The 20128-nt window shown below is 36.1% G+C and overlaps 1 protein-coding gene across 7 annotated transcripts in view; it reads left to right on the forward strand.

Moving 5' to 3' along the window:
• The first annotated feature begins 1520 nt into the window (after nucleotides 1-1520).
• Nucleotides 1521-20128, forward strand: part of SPATA6 (spermatogenesis associated 6) — a 45930-nt gene continuing 27322 nt past the window's right edge. Inside the window, exons 1-8 of one of the 7 annotated variants that reach the window (XM_039319864.1) lie at nucleotides 1521-1762; nucleotides 5096-5233; nucleotides 7189-7237; nucleotides 8647-8688; nucleotides 9643-9791; nucleotides 12164-12250; nucleotides 15052-15327; nucleotides 17955-18021. In XM_039319864.1, the coding sequence (XP_039175798.1) occupies nucleotides 1712-1762; nucleotides 5096-5233; nucleotides 7189-7237; nucleotides 8647-8688; nucleotides 9643-9791; nucleotides 12164-12250; nucleotides 15052-15327; nucleotides 17955-18021 (859 nt within the window). In that variant the 5' untranslated portion in view covers nucleotides 1521-1711. The other 6 variants (XM_039319862.1, XM_039319863.1, XM_039319866.1 and 3 more) reach the window with 6 other exon arrangements.

Consider the following 20128-nt stretch of genomic DNA (forward strand, 5'->3'; position numbering starts at 1 on the left):
ATGATTTGTGAAAATCTTGTGAAAGTGAACGTAGATCATAGAATAACACCATGGGGGGGACCTTGGACGTCTTGTTGTCCAACCCGCTGCTCAAGCAGGAGACCCTATACCATTTCAGACATAGTAGTCCAATCTCTTTCTGAATGCCTTCAGTGATGGAGCACCTACACCTTCTGAAGGCAAGCTATTCCATTGGTTGATTGCTCTCACCATTAGGATAATATCCATTTCCTCCACTGAACTCTAGCTGATGCCAAACCTCAAAGTTGGGCAGGTACAACTTCAAGACTCCCTTCCCCCCAGTCCTACCTAAGCGCTGGTTATATTCACCAGGTCAGGCACCTCATCCAACTAGGTCCTACCTCCATCTCTACCATTATGGTACTCACATGAGCTTTTAGGCCCAGGAGCTTAAAGGGTTTCCCCTATGTCATGCTGACCTCACTCATTAGCCAAAAAATAAATAAATCACCTAACAAAGAGCTTACAAAATTCAAAACATTCAAACCCCTAATTAAGGCATGGTGATTTCTGGACACCATAATGAAAAGAAATCCATAATAATCCCTCTTTTTAACACAGGAAGATGTTTTCATGAATAAGTTCATTTTCTAACTGCATATCGGATAGCAGAGGGCTGGGTCCCAGGAAAGAGACAATGGGCAATGTACAATTTACCCAAGCAATGTTGAGTAAATTACTATTAAGACCATGCAAAACTATACATGAAACAAGTCACATCAATGAGTCAAAAATAGTGATCTAGTCTGCTTTTTAAGACTGCTGTTACCTCTAGTTCTATGGGGGGGAGGGGGGAAGAAATTAGGTGATCCCAATGTTGTATGCATTGAAACTTCAATTTAATGTTTAAGTATATTTCACCTGAATTAAGATTTCCAATTACCATTGCTATCTTGGCATAAACAAGATTCAGGTTAGTTTAGTTCAACTATATTCTGCAGTTTGTGTTCTAATGAAAGCAAACCATGTTCATCTTTGAGGACATTTATGGTCTGCTAATTAAAAGATAAAACTGGGAAATGTTAATGAGTCTCTTCTTCTGATAACACTTACTCTATTTTGTATGAACACAATATTCCTTCATTTACTCTTTTAAAGAGGCATCAATTGTATCATCAGCATCAATTGTAATTTAAAACTTTTCCGACTGATTTCTTTATTAATTAGCCAGTTAGAAGGCTGATGGTTAAGCAATCCAAACCATAAAAAAGCCTACTTATTTGAGGGGGGGAATCAGAAACGGTAATTTGGATATCTTCTTTTATATAATTTTGGACAATTTCAGAAACGTACACTCCAACCAATGTATCAAAATGGGAAGAGTTTTCTTCTCTTTCCTCATCTGCTGAATTAAAACCTTTCAAACAGACACGTCTCCCATTCTTATTCGGTCAATGGCTCCAGGAGGCGATAACGCCTGCCATTGGAACCGGAAGTGACGACACTTGGCCCGCTTCAGCTTTCTCGGCTCTCCAAACCGGCCGTACATACGTTAGCCACGCCTTCTCGCTCCTGCCCTCAAGGGGCCCCATTAGCGTTCCGGCGCTATGGCAACAGAGTCTGTCCGGAGCGCTCCGGGCCTAGCCAAGCAACGCGTCCGGTGAAGGGCCGGAACAGGGTCCCGCCCTCCCCCCCATTCCCTGTTCAGTCCGCTCTTCTCATCTAACAGCTGAAAGACAAGGCGGCCTGTATGGCGCCTTGCAAGGGTTTCGTTTGCGTTCTGGAGCTGCACATCCGCACGGTGAGGAAGCCTGAGGGGACCGGGGATGGGGGGGGGGAAGGAGGAGAGGGGAGGGGAGCTGGACGGAAGTGCCTAAAGGCGTCTCGGAGGGCCCCGCTCGGTTTAGAGGGACGCTGTATCTCTACGGGCGCTTTTGCGGCGAGCCTGAGAGGTTCGAGAAAGGGGAGAACTTGGTCTTTCGGCGGTGAAGCTAAGAAAGTTTCAGGGCAGATTCGTGAGCGAAGCGTTGTATGTGGGGAAGCCTGGAGGGTTGCCTTTCTTGTTGCGAAGAGGCCGACTCGAGACTTCGCTCCTCTTTTCGAGAGCAGCCCTTTGAATTAAAGGAGAATGGAGGAGGTGGCAGCTTCTTAGTGGGAGTATTTTCTTTCCGCCTTGTTTTAATTCCCTCTCTCCCGACATTAAGCAACTGACGAGTCTTCTATAGAGCGGACGATGCTCTTAACTTCATGACTCTCCTGGTTGCCATAGAGTCTCTGCAAAAACAAAAACAAAAATCAGGAGCACCTCTAAGCATTCAGTGAACATCTGGATTTTTACAGCCAAGATCTGGCACTTCTGTTAGTATCTATGACCATTTAGAAAATTGGCTCTTTTTCACCCCATTCTTCTTTCCTCAATGGTGAACTAACGGTTAGACTACATCCGGGCATCTCTCTCTTGTTTCTGGCCAGTTACAGTCTTGAAATACAAGTTTGTCTTTTTTGTGCTCTACATTTGTCCTTTTGAAGAATTTCAGTTGGTTAAATTCAGTGCTGTTCAAGTATTTTCATTTCTATATTTTGAAAGCCAGCATTTCTTTTCTCTTTCATGGGCTTCAAGATGAGAAGTGTGTGTGTGTGTGTGTGTGTGTGTGTGTGTGTGTGTGTGTTCTCAAACTTCACATGAAATGCACTACTATTTAGTTTAATAAGTTGTAATGTTCTTTGCCTTCACTATATCAAATCTGATCCACATACTTATGCTGAGTGCATTACAGTACCACTTTCATAAAGCAGAAACATTTCTGTTTCTTAAATGTATCCATTCTTGGGGGCAGGGGGTGAGAGTAAAGTCTCTTTTGAATAGCTAAGCTTGTGCTGACTGCATGGATATTATTCATATGGTTTTCTTGGCAAAGTAGAGAAATAGTGCCATTCTCTTTGACTAAGATTTTTTTTTTCCAATTCTCAGTCTAGTCTATAGATTGTAGATTTCCTGTTTCAGTTCACATTATAACCAAACCTATTAAGTGTCCATGCACAAACAGTCAGTTAGATGCTTTTACTTGAGATACCAGCACACATATAAAGAATGAAAAAGTTTCTTTGCATACAAAGACCCAAGAGAGCCAGTTTGGTGTACTACATGGTTAAGGCAGTATAAATTGGAAACTGGGAGACTGAGTTCCAGTCCTGCCTCAGGCCTGTCACTAACAAGCCATAAGTATGTGGATCTTCACAATCTTCTCAAGAAAAGTACAGAGACTAGACCAGGAAGTTGTCAGGAGTCAACAATGCCTCAAAGGCATAGGGAAGAAAAAGGCTCAGGCACAAAACATTCAAGTGTAAATTTGAAAACCCGCTGAATTCTACGTGTGTATCTTATAGATTAGTAAGAACTAATCTGCTATTCAGATGTACAAAATAAAATACTGAAAAAAATACTTCCTCATCAGATCATTCCAGATTGAATAAACACTTTCCACCTTGCAGTTTTTTAAAGAAAAAATATTAATTGCTTTATTTTAACCTGATTAAAATAAAGCTGTATGCCAGCGTTTCTCAACGTTTGTGTGACGGCGACCCCTGTCACACAAACGTGCCACGCATGCACGGCACGGCACACATGCGTGGCGTGCATGCGCGGCGCCGCCCCCTGAGGGGGGGAAATGGCGGATCGCATTGTTTGGCGACCCCCGTAAAATGGTCGATCGACCCCAAATGGGGTCGCGACCCTTAGGTTGAGAATCGCTGTTGTATGCAATGAAATTTCATTTTGAGGTATGCTGATTGGTGTACATTCAAAGTGACAATAAAGTTGTTGTTGTTGATTGTTGACCTGATTGTTGTTGTTTTATGCTGTCCCAATAATGGCTTAGAAATCTTATTCTCCTAATGCAGTGTTTCTTAATATTTTTCTTCTCATGACCCTTTCCCTTTTAAAAATGCTGAAGACCTCAAAAGAACGTTGTTTGTATGGGTTATATTTATCAATATTTTCTGTATTAAAAATTAAAATTAGCTATCACTACTGATTTTCAGATTGTTTGATGTGATTTTAATATTGTATTCTTTTTTTTAACATAGAAGACTGATAAATAATTTTGATTTCCGGGACCCTGAAAGATCTTGAGGGATCTCCTCAGACCACCCTTTGAGAATCACTGTCCTAATGGTTTATATTTGCTCCTGGTTTGAATTATAAAATTAGTGCACACTAACTTGAGTGGCTAAACTACTGCTGTTCAGAAATTGGTACTATGCTTGGTTTCGCCCTTGTTCTATAAAGTGGGGACACTTTCTTTTTGGTAAAAGTTTTATATATTGCATAAAAAAACAAGACAACTATCTATTCCTCCAAAAGCTCAGCAAGGCTAAATTGATACATATAATATCTACAAATATTAGAGAAATTTCTTCTTGAATTGTGTTTATTTTTCTAGTTTTTTATTTATCACATATGCATATCCCCATAGCTGTCAAGACATGGAATAGTTTACATCCACAACATATACCAGTAAATAATAAATTGGAATGTTCATGGTAACACGAGCAGATGGCAAATTAAAACAATATATCCCAGTTTCAAGCAGACCAAGAAACAGTAAGCCTAAGTAATAATCTTTGGTAGATAATCCCAATTTAATTCAAATACACTATCTTTAGCACTTCCAGAAGACTACTGTGAGAGGTTAATATAGCTTAAATTCCAAGCATAGATGTGATTATAGAAGACAATGTCTTATTTTACAAAAGTGGGGAACCACCCATGGTTTCTGTCAATGTGAATCGGTAAATAGCCATAATGTGATTTGCTTGGTTTGACGTAGTGGGTTGGCTTATTCAAAAAACAAAGGAATGCTGCATAACTTCTTTCATCTTGAGGGTCACACCAAATTTAATAAGAATACACGGGACCAGGCTCCAAATGTGGGTGGACTTAGGCATCCACAAGATCCACAGCTTTCATCAAAATGCTGAGAGCAGTGTTCTGCATTATGATACCTTTTTGTTAAATACTTGAGTTTACCATAATGACATTTTACTGTGCATTTCATAAAGTGGGCTGTGGGGTTTAAATGTTATGCAGTTAACATTTATTAGTCATAGTTATTATGAAAAATTGCTCTTTCAGGTAACATGTCCAGGTGTTGCACTAAAATCCAGAGAAGATGTCTATGTCAGTGCATGTATTTTTGGACAACATAAGAAAACTTCATGTGTTCGTGCAATATTCCCCCTGATATTTGATGAGAAATTAATGTTTGAAAAAGTAGGTACTTACAATATCATGTCTAACATTTAACATATAATTCATCTTCCAGCACTTTCTTTGCCACATTCTTATACATATTTCTGTAATATTTTATTTTCAGCTCACTTTATTTTTGAATTAATGCTTATGTAAGTATTAATATTTAAGTATTATAGATTTGCTTGCATTTTTTATTTTAAAGTTATTTTTTTTAATAGCTGAGGGTATTGTTTATGGAAGAAATGTAGATTATGAATTCTTCAGGAATTACATACATTCTATTTGTAGAAATAACAATTCGCTTCTACAGTCACTTGGTTAATAGGACAGTTTAGTCCCTGAATGGCATGAGTGAACTATAGTATGTGAACTATTGAAAAGAACTTCTTAAAAAAGGAAAATTTTATGAAAATACATAGAGCAGTGGTTCTCAACTTTTTTAATGCCGCGACCCCCAACCGGTCATAAGTCGAGGACTACTCAACCGGTCGTAAGTTGAGGACTATTCAACTGGTGCAGCACCGTTTGCAGAATGGGACTTTTGGCGGGCTCAGCAGGGCAGAGACAGCCTGGACAATTCCTATTGGCTTTTGAAAGCCAATAGAATTAGACTCTATTCAAGAGAGTCTATTCTATTGGCTTTCAAAAGCCAATAGAATAAAAGGGAGTAGCACAGCTAAGGAAAAGGGGGAAAAAATGGCAGACTGCGTTGTTTGGCGACCCCCGTGAAATGGTCGTTCGACCCCAAATGGGGTCCCGACCCACAGGTTGAGAACCACTGACATAGAGTAGTCTTTACAGATATGGCTTTATAGACACCCTGTGCATTATGCTTTATGTTTACTATATAACAATATTTCCTGGCAGTCTTGATTTACCGTAAATGCCGGCATATAAGGCGACTTCCGCGAGCGCTGAAATCGGCGCCAAAGACGGGGGTTGTCTTATACGCCGGAAATACTGGTAGTTTCCGGCGTATAAGACGACTTTCTAGGAATGCGGCCCGGCTATAAAGACGGGGGTCGTCTTATACGCCGGGTCGCCTTGTATGCCGGCATTTACGGTATTTCTTGTTCCTTACATTGCAGTATATATTTTGGTCTGAATAAAATTTTCCAGCAATATGGTAAAACTGTGTAACTGTGGCTATTTCATATAAATGGATATTGTCAACATCAGAAACCACAGGGAAACTATTCGAAAAGGGAGTGTTTGTGTTTGGATTTAAATTGTGCATTTTAAAATAAAGATTATTTAAAAATCAGTTCTAGGAAAGTTATATTTTTTTCCAAATATGCTTCATTTTGTGATGGTAGCTGATTATGACACTGTAGTAAATAAAGTATTCCCTCACTTTTTCAGCACAGCGCAAAATTGCAAACCTTGCCGTAACTGCATCATCATCTTAACAAACCTTCCAGCCTTGCTTTCTGGATTCATAATTAAGATCAAACCTTAATTATGGAATCTTAAGCATGTCCCTACTGAACAAGTCCTACTCAGTTTATTAGGATTACTTCCCAGTTGGTTATACTGGCCTGGAAATATATGTTCGTAAACTTAGCAGGACTTACTTCTGAGTAGACATATATTGAATTAATATTTAATTCTCTGACGGAATATAAGTGATATTCCATCCTTTACTAGAATGAAAGAAAATAATTGTTCATTTTCTAAAAAAAAAAGAGGGTATGTTTTTCCAGGTTGAAAGTAAAAGACTTGCACCTATTATTTATGACAATTTTTAATTTAAGAGTCAAAGCCAGTACCAAAACAGTTCAGAAGTCAACAGAAAAAATAGCTACTTCTTAGAAAAAAAGATTCTGTTGCAGTGAGAAGTTGTTGATGTTGTTTGACTTTTATTCCCTTAAATAACTTACTACTCTAAATTATTATAGTGATCATATTTGTTAAATCCTCAGGATTGTTTTAGCAGAATTGTTCCATTTCATTTTCTAAAACTTTCATTTTAGGTATATTCTGATGTAGTTGACCCAGGAGATCTTATTGAACTTTTTGAAAGTAGGTTTTTGGATTTTTTTAATTACTTTTTATTCCATGTATAAATTATTTTATAGTATACAACATCAAAAATCAATTGAAGATTTCGTAAGAAGTTCAGTCATAGTATGTAATGTACTAGAAATTTTCTCTGAAATAATTGAAATTCAAATTAAACTATTAAAATAAAAATGATTTTATTGGAACATCTCATTAATATTTTAGATGATTATATATAGAACTATTTAGTATATTTTCTAGGAACATCTACTTTTAAATAACTGAAACTTTCATGATTTTAGAGGTTTGTCACAGGCCCCCTTCCACTTCGTCAGTATTCCTAAATAACAAAAGGGTGATTAAAAAGAGAATGATAGGATTTAAGATAGAGTGTCAATTATAGCATATTCAGGTTCATTATTTTTGATTTTTTAAGATGCTCATCAGTTTGTTTTTCAGCAAAGGGCATTAAAAATAGGTCTGAGTCTAGTTAGTGTTAAATTAGAAGACACTCTGCAGATATTATGTAGTTTGCCTTGAATATCATTATGCCTGAAATACTGGGTATACTAATTAAATACTTAGCTTTTCATCCTATTCCCTCAGAAGTAAGTTCCGCTAAGCTTTCAGACAGTGGTATGCAAAACTACAGTAAAAATAAATAATAAATTATTAAACCTGGTTTGAGCTGAAAAAATTTGAAAGCAAAAACATTTACCACCTGATATATGCCAGATTTATGTATTAAAAACAGCTAAACTGAGAAATTAGCTGCATGCTCTTACTGAGTTAGTGATGAGAAAAGATATCATATTATTATTTAGAATGTGGTATACCTACTGCTATATCTACCTACTGACCAAAATGCTTGAGCTCCACTCAGCCCAGAACATTCCCTAACTCCAATTATGATTATGCATTGTCTTATACTTTAGTCCTGGCAAGACGGGGATATTTTGAGATAAAGAAAGAGAGGACTTTGCTCCACAGATCAAATACCAATTTCTAACCTAGAGTGACACCTGGAGCTTTCAGTATGATTTCATAGCTTACTGGAAAATGTTTTGGGTCTTTATCGCTATCTAATGTGGGGTAGAAAAAATCTCAGAAAAAGAACATTCCTTCTTGAAAGAAAAACTACGTAAGGATTTTACTTCAAGAGTAACAATAAACTGGCATTTAGATCATCTGATTCATGATAATTTCATTTTCTGGTCAGTAAATCCAATTTATGGGAATCCGGATGGTTAGAAGCTAAACTGTGCCCCCCCATCGTCCCTCCCTTCCCTCCCTCCCCCCCTCTTTCCAGAAACCAATAGATGTCAATTATAATAACAATGCAATATGCTGTACAAAATTACAGATAATCTGATTGTTTTTTAAACTTTGTTATTAAAATGACTTCTGATTATAGTTTCCCCTTTTTCTAGCTGACACATCGGTGGTTCAGTTAATTCAAACTGTTCCTCCAGGTATAGTATCAATGTTTTTATAACAGTTCTATGGTAAATTTTTGTGTATAACAAGTTATTCTATACAATATAGTTCTTCAAAAAAATGTTTTTAGACTACAATGTTTGTCCATTAATAGATACTAGCTGTGCACAGTATTTACCAGCTTGTTAAAACTTGAATTGATTCTTCAGTGCAGAATCTGTAGGTAGATTTTATCTTGTGATCAGTTTCCTACAGTTTTTCAAATATGTATACGAATTTTGTTGTATATGTGAAACAACTTATTTGGATGTAGCGCCTAAGAAGAAATGCTAATCAAAATGTAGAGGTCAGTAATTATAACCAGTTCCTGTCTTTGCACTATTAAGGTAATTAGTTCTGTAGTTATTCACTTTTGACTTCAAGTGAATGAAATAGAATAGAAATATAAAAACCCTTCACAGTCACCCCAGATTTCTTGTTGTGCATAAATTTGGATTCATAATTTCAAGTAGGTTTTCTGAAGCGGCGCACAAACATGCATACAAAATTGTTGAACATTAAATTTGGGTTGATAATATTAGCTCCTCTCAATAATTTTGTTTTCTTCATTGCATTTCAAAAAGCCATGATTTTTAGGAACCCTTATTTTCATTAATTTATAGATTATATTGTTGGTGAATTCCAAAATCAAAATAATATGTTTAATATTGTACTTCTACCAAAGGAAGCCATATTTATTGTTGACCTTGGATATCACCATAAACATTTCAAGATAGTTTTTTGATTCCATCTTGGATTAGTACTATCATAGGCTTTTCTAATCTAATGGGATATTGCTCTGTGGCATTAGCAGGCAAAGATGAAATTTCGTATTTCTGTTGGGATCAAGGGAATCTGAACATTCTTAGCTTTGTTGTATCATGGTCTCTTTTTGTATGCTTCAATGCCTACATCTCTCTATGTATTAATATTTAGTTACTGTTTTTCAGTTAAAACATGTAATTCACTTTCAGTGGGAGAAATTCTAGCCAATTATGAAGAAAATACAAGAGATTTCCTTTTTCCTGCTCCTAAGTTTATCCATCAACCACGAAACTCAGTTCGTGAGGTTTTAATGAAAAAGGGCTATGATTTTATAGTAAGTGTGCTTTATATATAATACATCACAAGAACACAAGAATATAAATGTTCATCTATGTTTGGGTTTTATTTGACATATTAATGGTTAATAATTTAGAACCATTTTTATTTTTTATTATTTATAATGAAACTTATCCAGACTCAGAAAGTAACGAGAGTCATTCCTAGGTAGTGCTCGGATGGGAGATTATCAGGGAATCTCAGAACTGCAGATAAGGGAAGAAAAAAAAAAATCTTGAAAATTGTAAATACAAACTATTATGGCCCAGTAGGCTAAGATACTATTTATTTTTCCTGTTCTCTGTTGGAAAACTATTATTTTTTTCTCCTTGAAATAAACTTTCTTCTTGTTGCTCACATTACATTAATTTGATATGTATTGCTAAATCAGTGAGTTGGGATGTACTTTTGTATTTATATTTCTCCTTTGTTTTTACTATCACACACTGTAAAGTTTTTTTTTAATAATAATAATAACTTTATTATGGTCATAGACCAGCAATAGACATCACTTTTTACAATATATTAAGAAAAAAATAATAAAAGTACTGACATTAATAGTAAATAATAACATCCCTGTTAAGAAAATACATGTTCTCAAAATGTTAGGGTCACTCCCTAGTTTACGTGAGTGGATAGCCGATTAGTGTGTGAGTAAATATAATGTTCCAAACATTATTAGAGATATCTCCCCAAAATTGGCACAAGTTGATGGCTATAAATCTGTAACCAATTTTTTTCTTGTGGACATTGCCGCAACACAGTATTTTGCCACTGCATGCGTGATAGAAGGGTTTGAGTCCTGGAGGAGAAAGGCTACATAAAAATTGTCTGCTCTCCCTGGCAATCTCTCTAATAAGGGGAGAATATATGCTGTCCTATAAACTCGGTATAACTCACAGTACAATAAAACATGTGAGATGTCTTCGACTTCTCCTTTACCACATATACATACCTGTTCTGCTATTGGTGTTCTCTTATACCTGCCCTGGAGGAGTGCTGAGGGAAGAATGTTAAATCTGGCTCTGAAGAAAGCTATTCTTTGTTTTGGGAAGGTCAGATCATTCAGATATGTTGCCGATTCCCACACACCCTGTTTGATTCTATCCCTACTGTGGCAAGGCAACCTATTTAATTCTTCTTGGAACTCCATGTCCTTTATTCTATTGGATACTACTTGCTTTGCTTGGTCAAAGCCTAGGGACATTAAGAATACCGAAGAGAGCCCATAAGAGCCCAGTTTATGATCTATCGCCTGCTTCCAAGGGAAGGGAAGTTGTCAGTCAGCACTAACGGGGACAGTCCCTCTGGAAAGAAATGCATTTTAAGCCAGTAAATGATCATCATCTTCCAGGTTCTTACCTGGATTTGGGGCATGGCTGTCTCAATTCTTAATTGGGCATTTGGGGTTCCTTTGGGTGCAGCTAAGATGGCTCGCAGGAATTTGGTTTGTATGGTTTTAAGCAAGTTTTTCTTTGCAAGGATTCCTGTTTGTGCCCCATATAGAATTTGCGGCAATGTTTTGGCCTTGAAAAGTTTTAAGGCAGCAGGTACTAATTGACCTCTGCCTGTGTAAAAGTAATGTTTGATTGCATTTAAGGACCTATTGGCTGCTTGCAATGTATGATCCAGGTGTGCCTTCCATGTCCCTTGCGAGTGGAAAAATTTGGTGCTGTTCAGAGTAAATAGTAGGGGGTTTGATGAATAAGCCATATGATTAGGTACAAATCAGGAAGACAGTATTATACATATATCCATGATATTCAGGAATCAGAAATTATATGATTTGTAATTACATTGACTCAACTTTTTATGAATTCTAACACTTCATTCCTTACTTATATAAGCTTTGGATAAAGATACTGTACCCATGTTCTACTTGGTTGTTTGCTTTACAAATGTGAGAAGAATGTTGTAAACAATGTCTTTTGTTATCACCAATATGCTTAATACAAATATGAAAGAAATGGTAAGTTATTAGAAAGGATATCCTAACTTCTCTAGTATATATTTCAAAATATTTAGAAGTGATATGAGTGATGACTGAACAGAATGACTTTACTTTTAATTAGTATTATATAATATGCCTTGAAAATTCCTGAGAAATGCTTTTAAAAAAGCAACAAGTTGAAATAAACATCAGATTTTAATTGTTGCAGAAAAGCAATATAATTGCTAGTAATTGAATTGTCAGAAATGCAAATGTTATCTTCTTGACAGTTACTATTTCTGTTCTATTTTTATTAAAGGCTGAAATTAACAAAAGAAATTATTAAAATTAGGAATAGTTTGTTACAGTATATATCATTTATTTTTTTGTCATAATGTATCTATTCAGTTGGAGCTTTATGTTCAATTATTGTCTCTTAGGGAATTGCACCAAAACTGAAGTTTCATACAACTTGTGTTATTTCAGACAGTCTGTTAAGTTCACCAAAAGTTCAGAAGCAGAAGCAGGTTAGTATAAAATGGCAAACAGTTCCGATAATATTTTATTACATTTATTCTTGTGTACTTTCTTTGTTGAAATAACTCTTATGAAGCTTCATGTAAACTTCATTCTTAAATAAAAGATTGCTTAAATTGTAATATTTGCTTGAAAGTGAAAGACTGCTGAGTAAAATCTTATATGCTTAATAAAACAGTTAAAATAGTTAAAAGTATTCGACAATCATTTGTTAGCAAGACAAAATATTATTATTCCTGTGATAAATGTTTCTTTCACTCTGTGTAGTTTTTGGTATAATCATTAAGTACTGTCAGAAAAACTTCGGCTTTTTACTACTCATTTTTCTTTTTTATCGATAAATGTTTATTTTATTCAAAAAATAAAATACAACATCCAAAGGGAAAAGAATAGCAAAGATAAAACAAAACTAGACAAAAACATTAAATAAGAAAAAAAAAGATTCGAATTAAAAGGACAAAAAAACAAAAACACATTATCCTCCCTAGTTGAACACTGACAAATATATTGCAACAATAATAGCTTACCCCTTGCAAAACAGGTCCAAGATTCATAAACTTTGATGTCTATTTGTAACCCAATTTGACATATCATACATTACATTACATTACATATATATACGTATACGTATATGTTTGTGTGTGAAGAAAAAATAGTTAACATTAATCAACAGCAAAGCTATACTTCAAAGCCCTCTGTTAACAATCTATTATTGTAATTAACTCATTGAAAGTCTACAACGGTTTCTTATTCATCTAGAGCACGGGTATCAAACTAGCGATGTCATGTGATGTGTTGCGACATATCGTGACTTTTTTCCCATTGCCAGCAATGGGGTGGGCGTGGTTTTGGCGTGACGCATCTGGTCTAAGAGCCAGCAGTTTGACACCCCTGATCTAGAGCCATGGTGGCACAGTGGTTAGAATGCAGTATTGCAGACTAATTCTGCCAACTGCTAGCAGTTTGATCCTACCAGCTCAAGGTTGACAGTCTTCCATCCTTGGTAAATGAGTAAGAGTAAAATAAGTAAAATGAGGATTCAGTTTGTTGGGGGCAATATGCTAACTCTGTAAATCTCTTAGAGAGGGCTTTAAAGCACTATGAAGTGGTGTATAAGCCTAAGTGCTATTGGTATTGCTATTATCTACTACAAATCACCCCATTACTCCATTCAGGATCAAATATCTTTATTTGGCATTTAATAATAAAACCTTTTCTTAGGATTTTAATTGGAAACTTTGCCAACAATTGCATCACATTTCCCAGGTTCATAAGACTCTTGTAAATATCTCTGCAGCATCCATTGTTCAAAAAGTCTTTTTTAAAAACACAGCATTCATCTTGCCAAGAAAGTTCAGTCCATCATTTATCAATTCCATTATCTCAGAATTTCTTTTATTCATATTCCTTTCAATCTTTTCTGGCAGATCTATAATTTTCAGACCAGATTTTTTCTTTTTCATATCCGACAGCAATAAATCAGATTCCAGTTCATCAAGTTGCAAATCAAGCCCAACTATTATTTCCTGTTTTTGGGTATCATCCTGGATTTGGTTCAAAGCTGTTGTTGACCTATCAACTTTTTATTTACATTTAAAAAAAATCTTTGTGAATTGTAGAGCGTTCTTTTTTCAAATGCTTTCCAGAAAACTTTATCTTGTTTGTGAACATTGTGAAAAACACAGTTTTCCTTCCAAGGACAAGAGAAGCAGATAAATCATATCCCACCTTCACAGAGAAAAGTTGAGATTAATTATTTTTCAAAATAAAAAGTGATTATAAGAAAGGTAATTTTTCCATCAAAAGTTAAAAAATAAAGACCAGAACTCTTTTTGTAAGTGCTACAAAGAACCAAAAATTGTAATATAATCCTGTATAAAATATAAGTCCAATTGGATGACTTTCGCTGCAGAAAATGTATTTTCACCACTGACTTCCTGGTTTAGAATTCAATAGTAAAGCGTAAAAAAACAGAAAAAAGTAATAAAAGTCCAGCATTGGGTTGTAAGATAGGTAAGCAGTCAACTAGTTGGTTAAAATGTAGATCAAAGATTAGAAACACTTCAAAAAATGGATTTAAAGTTTAGACAACCTTTTTAAAAAATGAATAGCTAAAGGAAAAAGATGGTAAGAGATCTGACCTTCTGATCACTCCTTAGCGAGAACTAAGATTTTCTAGATCCCTCTTCTCCATAGGTAAACGGTCATCCTAAGGTCTGCTTGGGTCCTTCCTAGTTTCCCCTTCAAAAACAGGAGGAGAAAAGGAATTGCCCGCCGATCAGCATGCTATCTTGGGTGCTACTATTTATTTTTCAACTAGCTGAGGTAGATTTGCTATTCTTTCAGACCATGGAAAATGGTTCTTTTCAGCTGTAGGGTAGCTGAGGCAGTAAATAGTGTTAGATAGTAGGGAAACATAGGGCTAAAGAAAGAAAAACTGGCTTTTTTTCATTTAGAAGCTAAGATAATAACTTATTAAACTGGTTGAAGTTTTATGGAAACTGTTTAGTTTCCAAGAACTTATCATCAGACCATATGGTTAGGAAAAAGGACATTCTAATAAAATTATTACCTGTTAGGGTTTTTTTTTCCCTTTTTCTCCCCTCTCACTTTTTAAAAATAAATTGAGAAGGATTGTTTGAGGTTTCAACATAAGCAAAATATGTGATCTCAGAATTATTCATTAATTAGGGAGATATCAAGCAAGATAATTATTGGTTATGATATGTTCAGTGGTGAGACCAAATACTTTGAAGCTTTTTAGTTTTAATAATTTCTTCCTTTAATTCAGGATAATTTAGATGGACTGTTTCATTCATCTACAGAAGGAATGCGACAGATCAAATCTTCAAAGAAGAACACAGCTTCACCTGAGAGAAATAGGCCCTCTTTAGCAACAAAGAGTTATGAGCAACCCACAGTAGCATCTCTTTCTCGATCTCCTTCTCCTTATACAAAGAGACGTATGTGTGAGCTTCTGCAAATCAGACAACGCCTGGCTCACTTAGACCTAGGGCCATTTGATTTCAGGAAAGAAACAGACAGACCTCCATTTGTAATTCGTCGTGTATGTATCCTCTAACGGTAACAGTTTAAGCATAGATCTAATCTTTCTCTTCCAGTTATTTTAGAAAGCTTTTACTTAATTTTACTTTTTTGTGACAACTAGTTTTTTCCTGGTCTAGAGGAAAGATTAAGTAGCATTCAAGTTCTTTACCTGATGTCGAACAATTAAGCAGGATCAGATTTGGTTATAGTTCTTGAATGGGAGATCATCAGAAATTCTAGGGGTTTAGGCTAGAGTGAGATATTAGAAAAACATCTTGAAAGAAAGCAGTGGCAAGCCGTTTCTTTATTGTTGTCAATCAAATTGAATGGAGGTGAGATTCCTAGAGTTCTGGTGGAATAAGAAAGACAAATAAGTATGTAGGGACATGAATAAGAGTTCAAATCCAAACCTGTGTCATTATAGCTCTCAGTTCTCTGTTGGAAATCCAGGCTGAAGAATTGGCTGCTGGGTCATCTAGCACCTTAAGGCATTTAATCCCATCTTGAAAGAAGTAGACTTGTGCCTGTCCCCGAGAAGCTGTTGCTCAACCTAGCTATTGTGGCTCCAATCTTTCCTTTTTAGGGAAGGTTGTTAAATAGGTGATTGAGATATAGCTTCAGATAATCTTGAATTAAATAAATTACTTGGATCCTGATCCATCAGGATTCTGGTTTAAAAATGAAATAAAAATTGCATCAGCTGCCATGTTAAGTGATCTTCGGCAGGCTCAGTATAAGGAAAGTACAATCCTACTGAAGATGCTGAGCATCTCAGCAACTTTCAATAACCTTATCCATGGTATCCTGCATAGGTTATAGTAGATGAGGGGGCACTATATTGCAGTGCTTTTTTTGTGGCAATGGGGACATAGAGATTGAGTCTCAAGGCCTTTTGTTTTGGTACTGTTATGTGCAATGTCTGAGAAGTCAAACCTCTGAGGAGTCAAACCTCACGGTCATTTTCTAAAGGATAGTTTACATCCAAAGATCAAACTAGTCCCACTGCTGAGTTTTAGGAAAACTAAAAACATGGCTTTTTAAGAAATTCCTAGAAAAGGATCTCATATGAATTAGGAACACCACCTTTGGACATGCCTGAATGTTTATTCTTTCTTTGTGACCATAATTTTCTTTGTAATTTTACTTGATAGTGTTAGACAACTTTTTGTCACACTCTTTTATTTTAATATTCTTATTGAAAGTAAGAAATACTTGTAGAACAAATTGCAATAGTTCAGCTGCAATGTGACACAAGCCTTAGTGATTGTGGACAAAAGGGTAGGCTGCAGCTAATGTGCCAGATGTGGATGTATAAAGGTTCTCTAGATCAGGAGTGGTAAGTCCAGGAGAGACCCCCACATTACAGACCAGCTCTGCCCGAGAAGGCATAGTTCTACCCAAGCTTTACATTATACAGGTAGTTCTCACTTACTGACCATTTGTTCGGTGACAGTTTAAACGTATGATGCTGCAAAAAATAACTTTGCAGACTATTTAAGAATTCACAGTATCCCTCAATCATGTCACTGCGATTACAGTCAATACATATACAGTTGTCCTGTGCCAACCTGTGTTTTTCTCCCCCTACCCCTTTAAGATTAATTGGAGAGAAAGAAATTGCAAGAAAATAAGCTCTTTGCTGTTCTACGCATTGAAAGCAGTGTGATTGTGTTGGCAGTCTGTGGAGCCACAATTTGCTATGCAAGACAACTTACTCTGTTGAAATCTTTTTCTCTTCAATCTTTCTGCTCTGCAGGGGATGGGTAGGAAACAAAACCCAAACTATTTCTGTAGATAATCTCTCTTTGCCTAACCCTTTTTCACTGCCAGTGCTATACTATTGTTCTTGACTTGTAGAAGAACAAACAGCTTATTCTTTTGAAGTCTCTTTCTCTCCATTCTCTCTACTCTGCAATGAGTGTGAGGGGGGAAGTAAGCAATTTCTGTAGGCAGTCTCTCCTTTGCTTGACATTCCCCGCCACCATATTTACAGAGTACTGTAAATTATTTGCACAGTGCACTCATGGCTCCCAGCCTTACATTACAGCATAATTGCATTGCTTTTGATATATACAAGACAGTAAGCAGATACTTGAGCATTACAATATATGGTTTCATAAAGGTTTGAAATTGATAGCCTTGTATCTTTCCAGCTAGAGCAGAGTTACGGTCGTGTGATTTTTTCCCCACATGTATTTATCAAATTTATATACTGCCCATCTCATTATCTAAGTGACTCTGGGCAGTTTACAATAAAATCCATAAAACTATATAAAAACATAAAAAAAAAATTAAAAAGCCATAGGGAGTATCCTCAAGCTACCAACTACCCTAAGATTGCAAACCAATCTTGGTTCCCTTTGCCAGTTGGCAGAACCAGGTCTTGATGCTTTTCTGGAAGGTCAGAAGAATGAGGCCAGCCTCCCCTCTGGGAGCAAGGTGTTCCGTAGGGCGGGGGCAGTGACAGAGATTGTTCTCTTCTTAGTCCCTGCCAGCTGAAATTCTTTAACTGACTGGGCCTTTAACATACCCTCCCTTCCTGATAGTTAGTAGCAGCTTTGCTTAGTGGCACAATTGCAAGTCCCAGTTATGGTCATTAAAGAGTACTACCTATATTAAGACGTTTTAATAATTACTTCATTTTAGGTTGAAGAGTTGACCCCCTCACCTCAGGTTCATACTTGGTGTCGTCCTAAGGAAGGAGCAGCCTATGGCAAGTATTATTAGCATACAAAAGATGTGGCAGTTATAGGTTTAAAACCTATTTTAGTTGCCTTAATTATGTTTTTGCTTTGTCTAGTTCATTGACATTTCTGGTTCAGGAGAAAAGTATCTGATTTCTTACATTTTCACTGACATAACATGTTTCAAAAAATACTGCAATTCTAAGCGCTCTTAAAGCTGCTAGTGCAATTCTATTTAATTGGCAGCAATTTCTTTGTAGAAATTTTTTAAAGTCATTGCATTCAATGTCTTACTGTGGGAATTTTGTGACTTGGGTCACACAATTGCCTTACAAAATAAATTTACATTATTTTTAGGAAGTATATTACATCTTGTTTCCCATTTATATCTCTTGGATTGTGTGTTCTGTTGTTTCCAGTCATTCCTGTTATCTGTTCAAGGAAAACTATATTTTTTTTCATTTCTTATAGCATTTGCCTCTTCTCTGAACTATTTTACAGTTATACTATTATGTGTCCTAGAAGTATTTTTGTTTGTTTGTTTCTGTTACTATTGGGATGCATTGTTTTCAGCAATCAATTAGTTGAAAAAACCTTCAGTAGTCTGAGAAGAGAGGATGCTATCATTATAAATATCCTTGGGATAAAAAATAATTCGTCTAAATAAACTGTTCTGCTTGACAGTAAAGCCTTTTCACATTATCTACATCCTGTTTATAGCATTTTATACTCTGATGTATACTAAATCTTTTCCATTTTAGCTGATATCCCAGAATCCCCCCCCATTATATATGGAGATGTGAAAGCTGTTTGACATTTCTTTCCATGTTGCAGTGGTATGGGAGGAAAGAGTACATGTCACAGTTTTTTTTTCATAATCACAAAAGAGCTAAAGTGTAAATCACATATTTTCAGTGATATCTAATAGAAGAAAAAAGGTTGCAGTATTTCCCATGCCATACAATATTAAAATGAAAAGAAGCACTGAATTTCTTTAAATAATTTGAATTTTGTTCATATATGTTAGTGGTGGCGAACCTATGGCATGGGTGCCAGAGGCGGCACTCAGAGCCTTCTCTGTGGGCACGCGCACCGTTGGCCCAGTTCTAGGCCTTCAGCTGGGTTTTATAAAACCTTTTCGCTTTAGGCCTCCGCCGCCGTGTACAAAAAAAAAGGTTCAATCAATCAGTCAATATCAACTTCTTGCAGGGAAAAAAAAAGATCTTGCAAAGTTGGAATTGATTTATTGAACTTTTTAGTCCCATCCAGTCTACTGTTACCACCGCAGCCACGCCCACCCAATCGGCCACACCCACCCGGCAGCCGACGATGCATAAGTGGGTTTTGGGTTGCAGTTTGGGCACTCGGTCTCTAAAAGGTTTGCCATCACTGATATATGTTAGAATATAAAATCAATTGTCTCATTTTATAAAGTAAGATCGAAATAGTTGTTTTGCCAATTGTGCTGTGTTCAATAATATTAAAAGATTACCACAAAGAAATACATTTAAATAAAAGCTTTGTTGTTATATTTTAAAACACTTATGGGTGCATTCTACTTCTGTAGGAGCTGTTATTTTGCTTAAGAGTTGGATGGGTGGATGGATGGATACAAAGATAATCAAGCTACCTCTGATTATTAGAACTAGATCTGAATTGCTTTCATGCTGATCCTTAGCTTCTGAATGGATATATCTTATGGGAATGACCCTCTTATGTTGCTACCTCCTTCGGAGGAGCTGGTGATTGGAAATGATGTAATTCAAGACTAACAGTTCCTGAATGGCCTGCATTGCTTTGGAAATCAGGAGGTGAGAGAAGGGCAGGACTTTGATGCCTCAAGAGATCTTGCATGCAGAAAAGTGGTAATAGAAAGGTTAACAAGGAAAAAGAACTTTAGCTAAAAAAATTGGAACAGAAGGAAAGTAGATGACTTATCAATCTTTCCTCCAGTCGGGGAAGAGAGCTGCTTGACCACTATATAGGAAAGCATTTTATTCAAAAAGGAAAAAAAAATCCAATTCTTGTAGATGGGCCTTCTAAAGAAGCAAAACTCAGAAACAGAATATTGAAAAGGAAAACTGAATATCAAAATGCACATTCATACATCCTATAACAGGATACACGCTAGGATCT

This window comes from Crotalus tigris, unplaced genomic scaffold, assembly GCF_016545835.1.
Source record: "Crotalus tigris isolate CLP2741 ecotype Arizona unplaced genomic scaffold, ASM1654583v1 scf7180000023617.9722795, whole genome shotgun sequence".
NCBI lineage: Eukaryota > Metazoa > Chordata > Lepidosauria > Squamata > Viperidae > Crotalus > Crotalus tigris.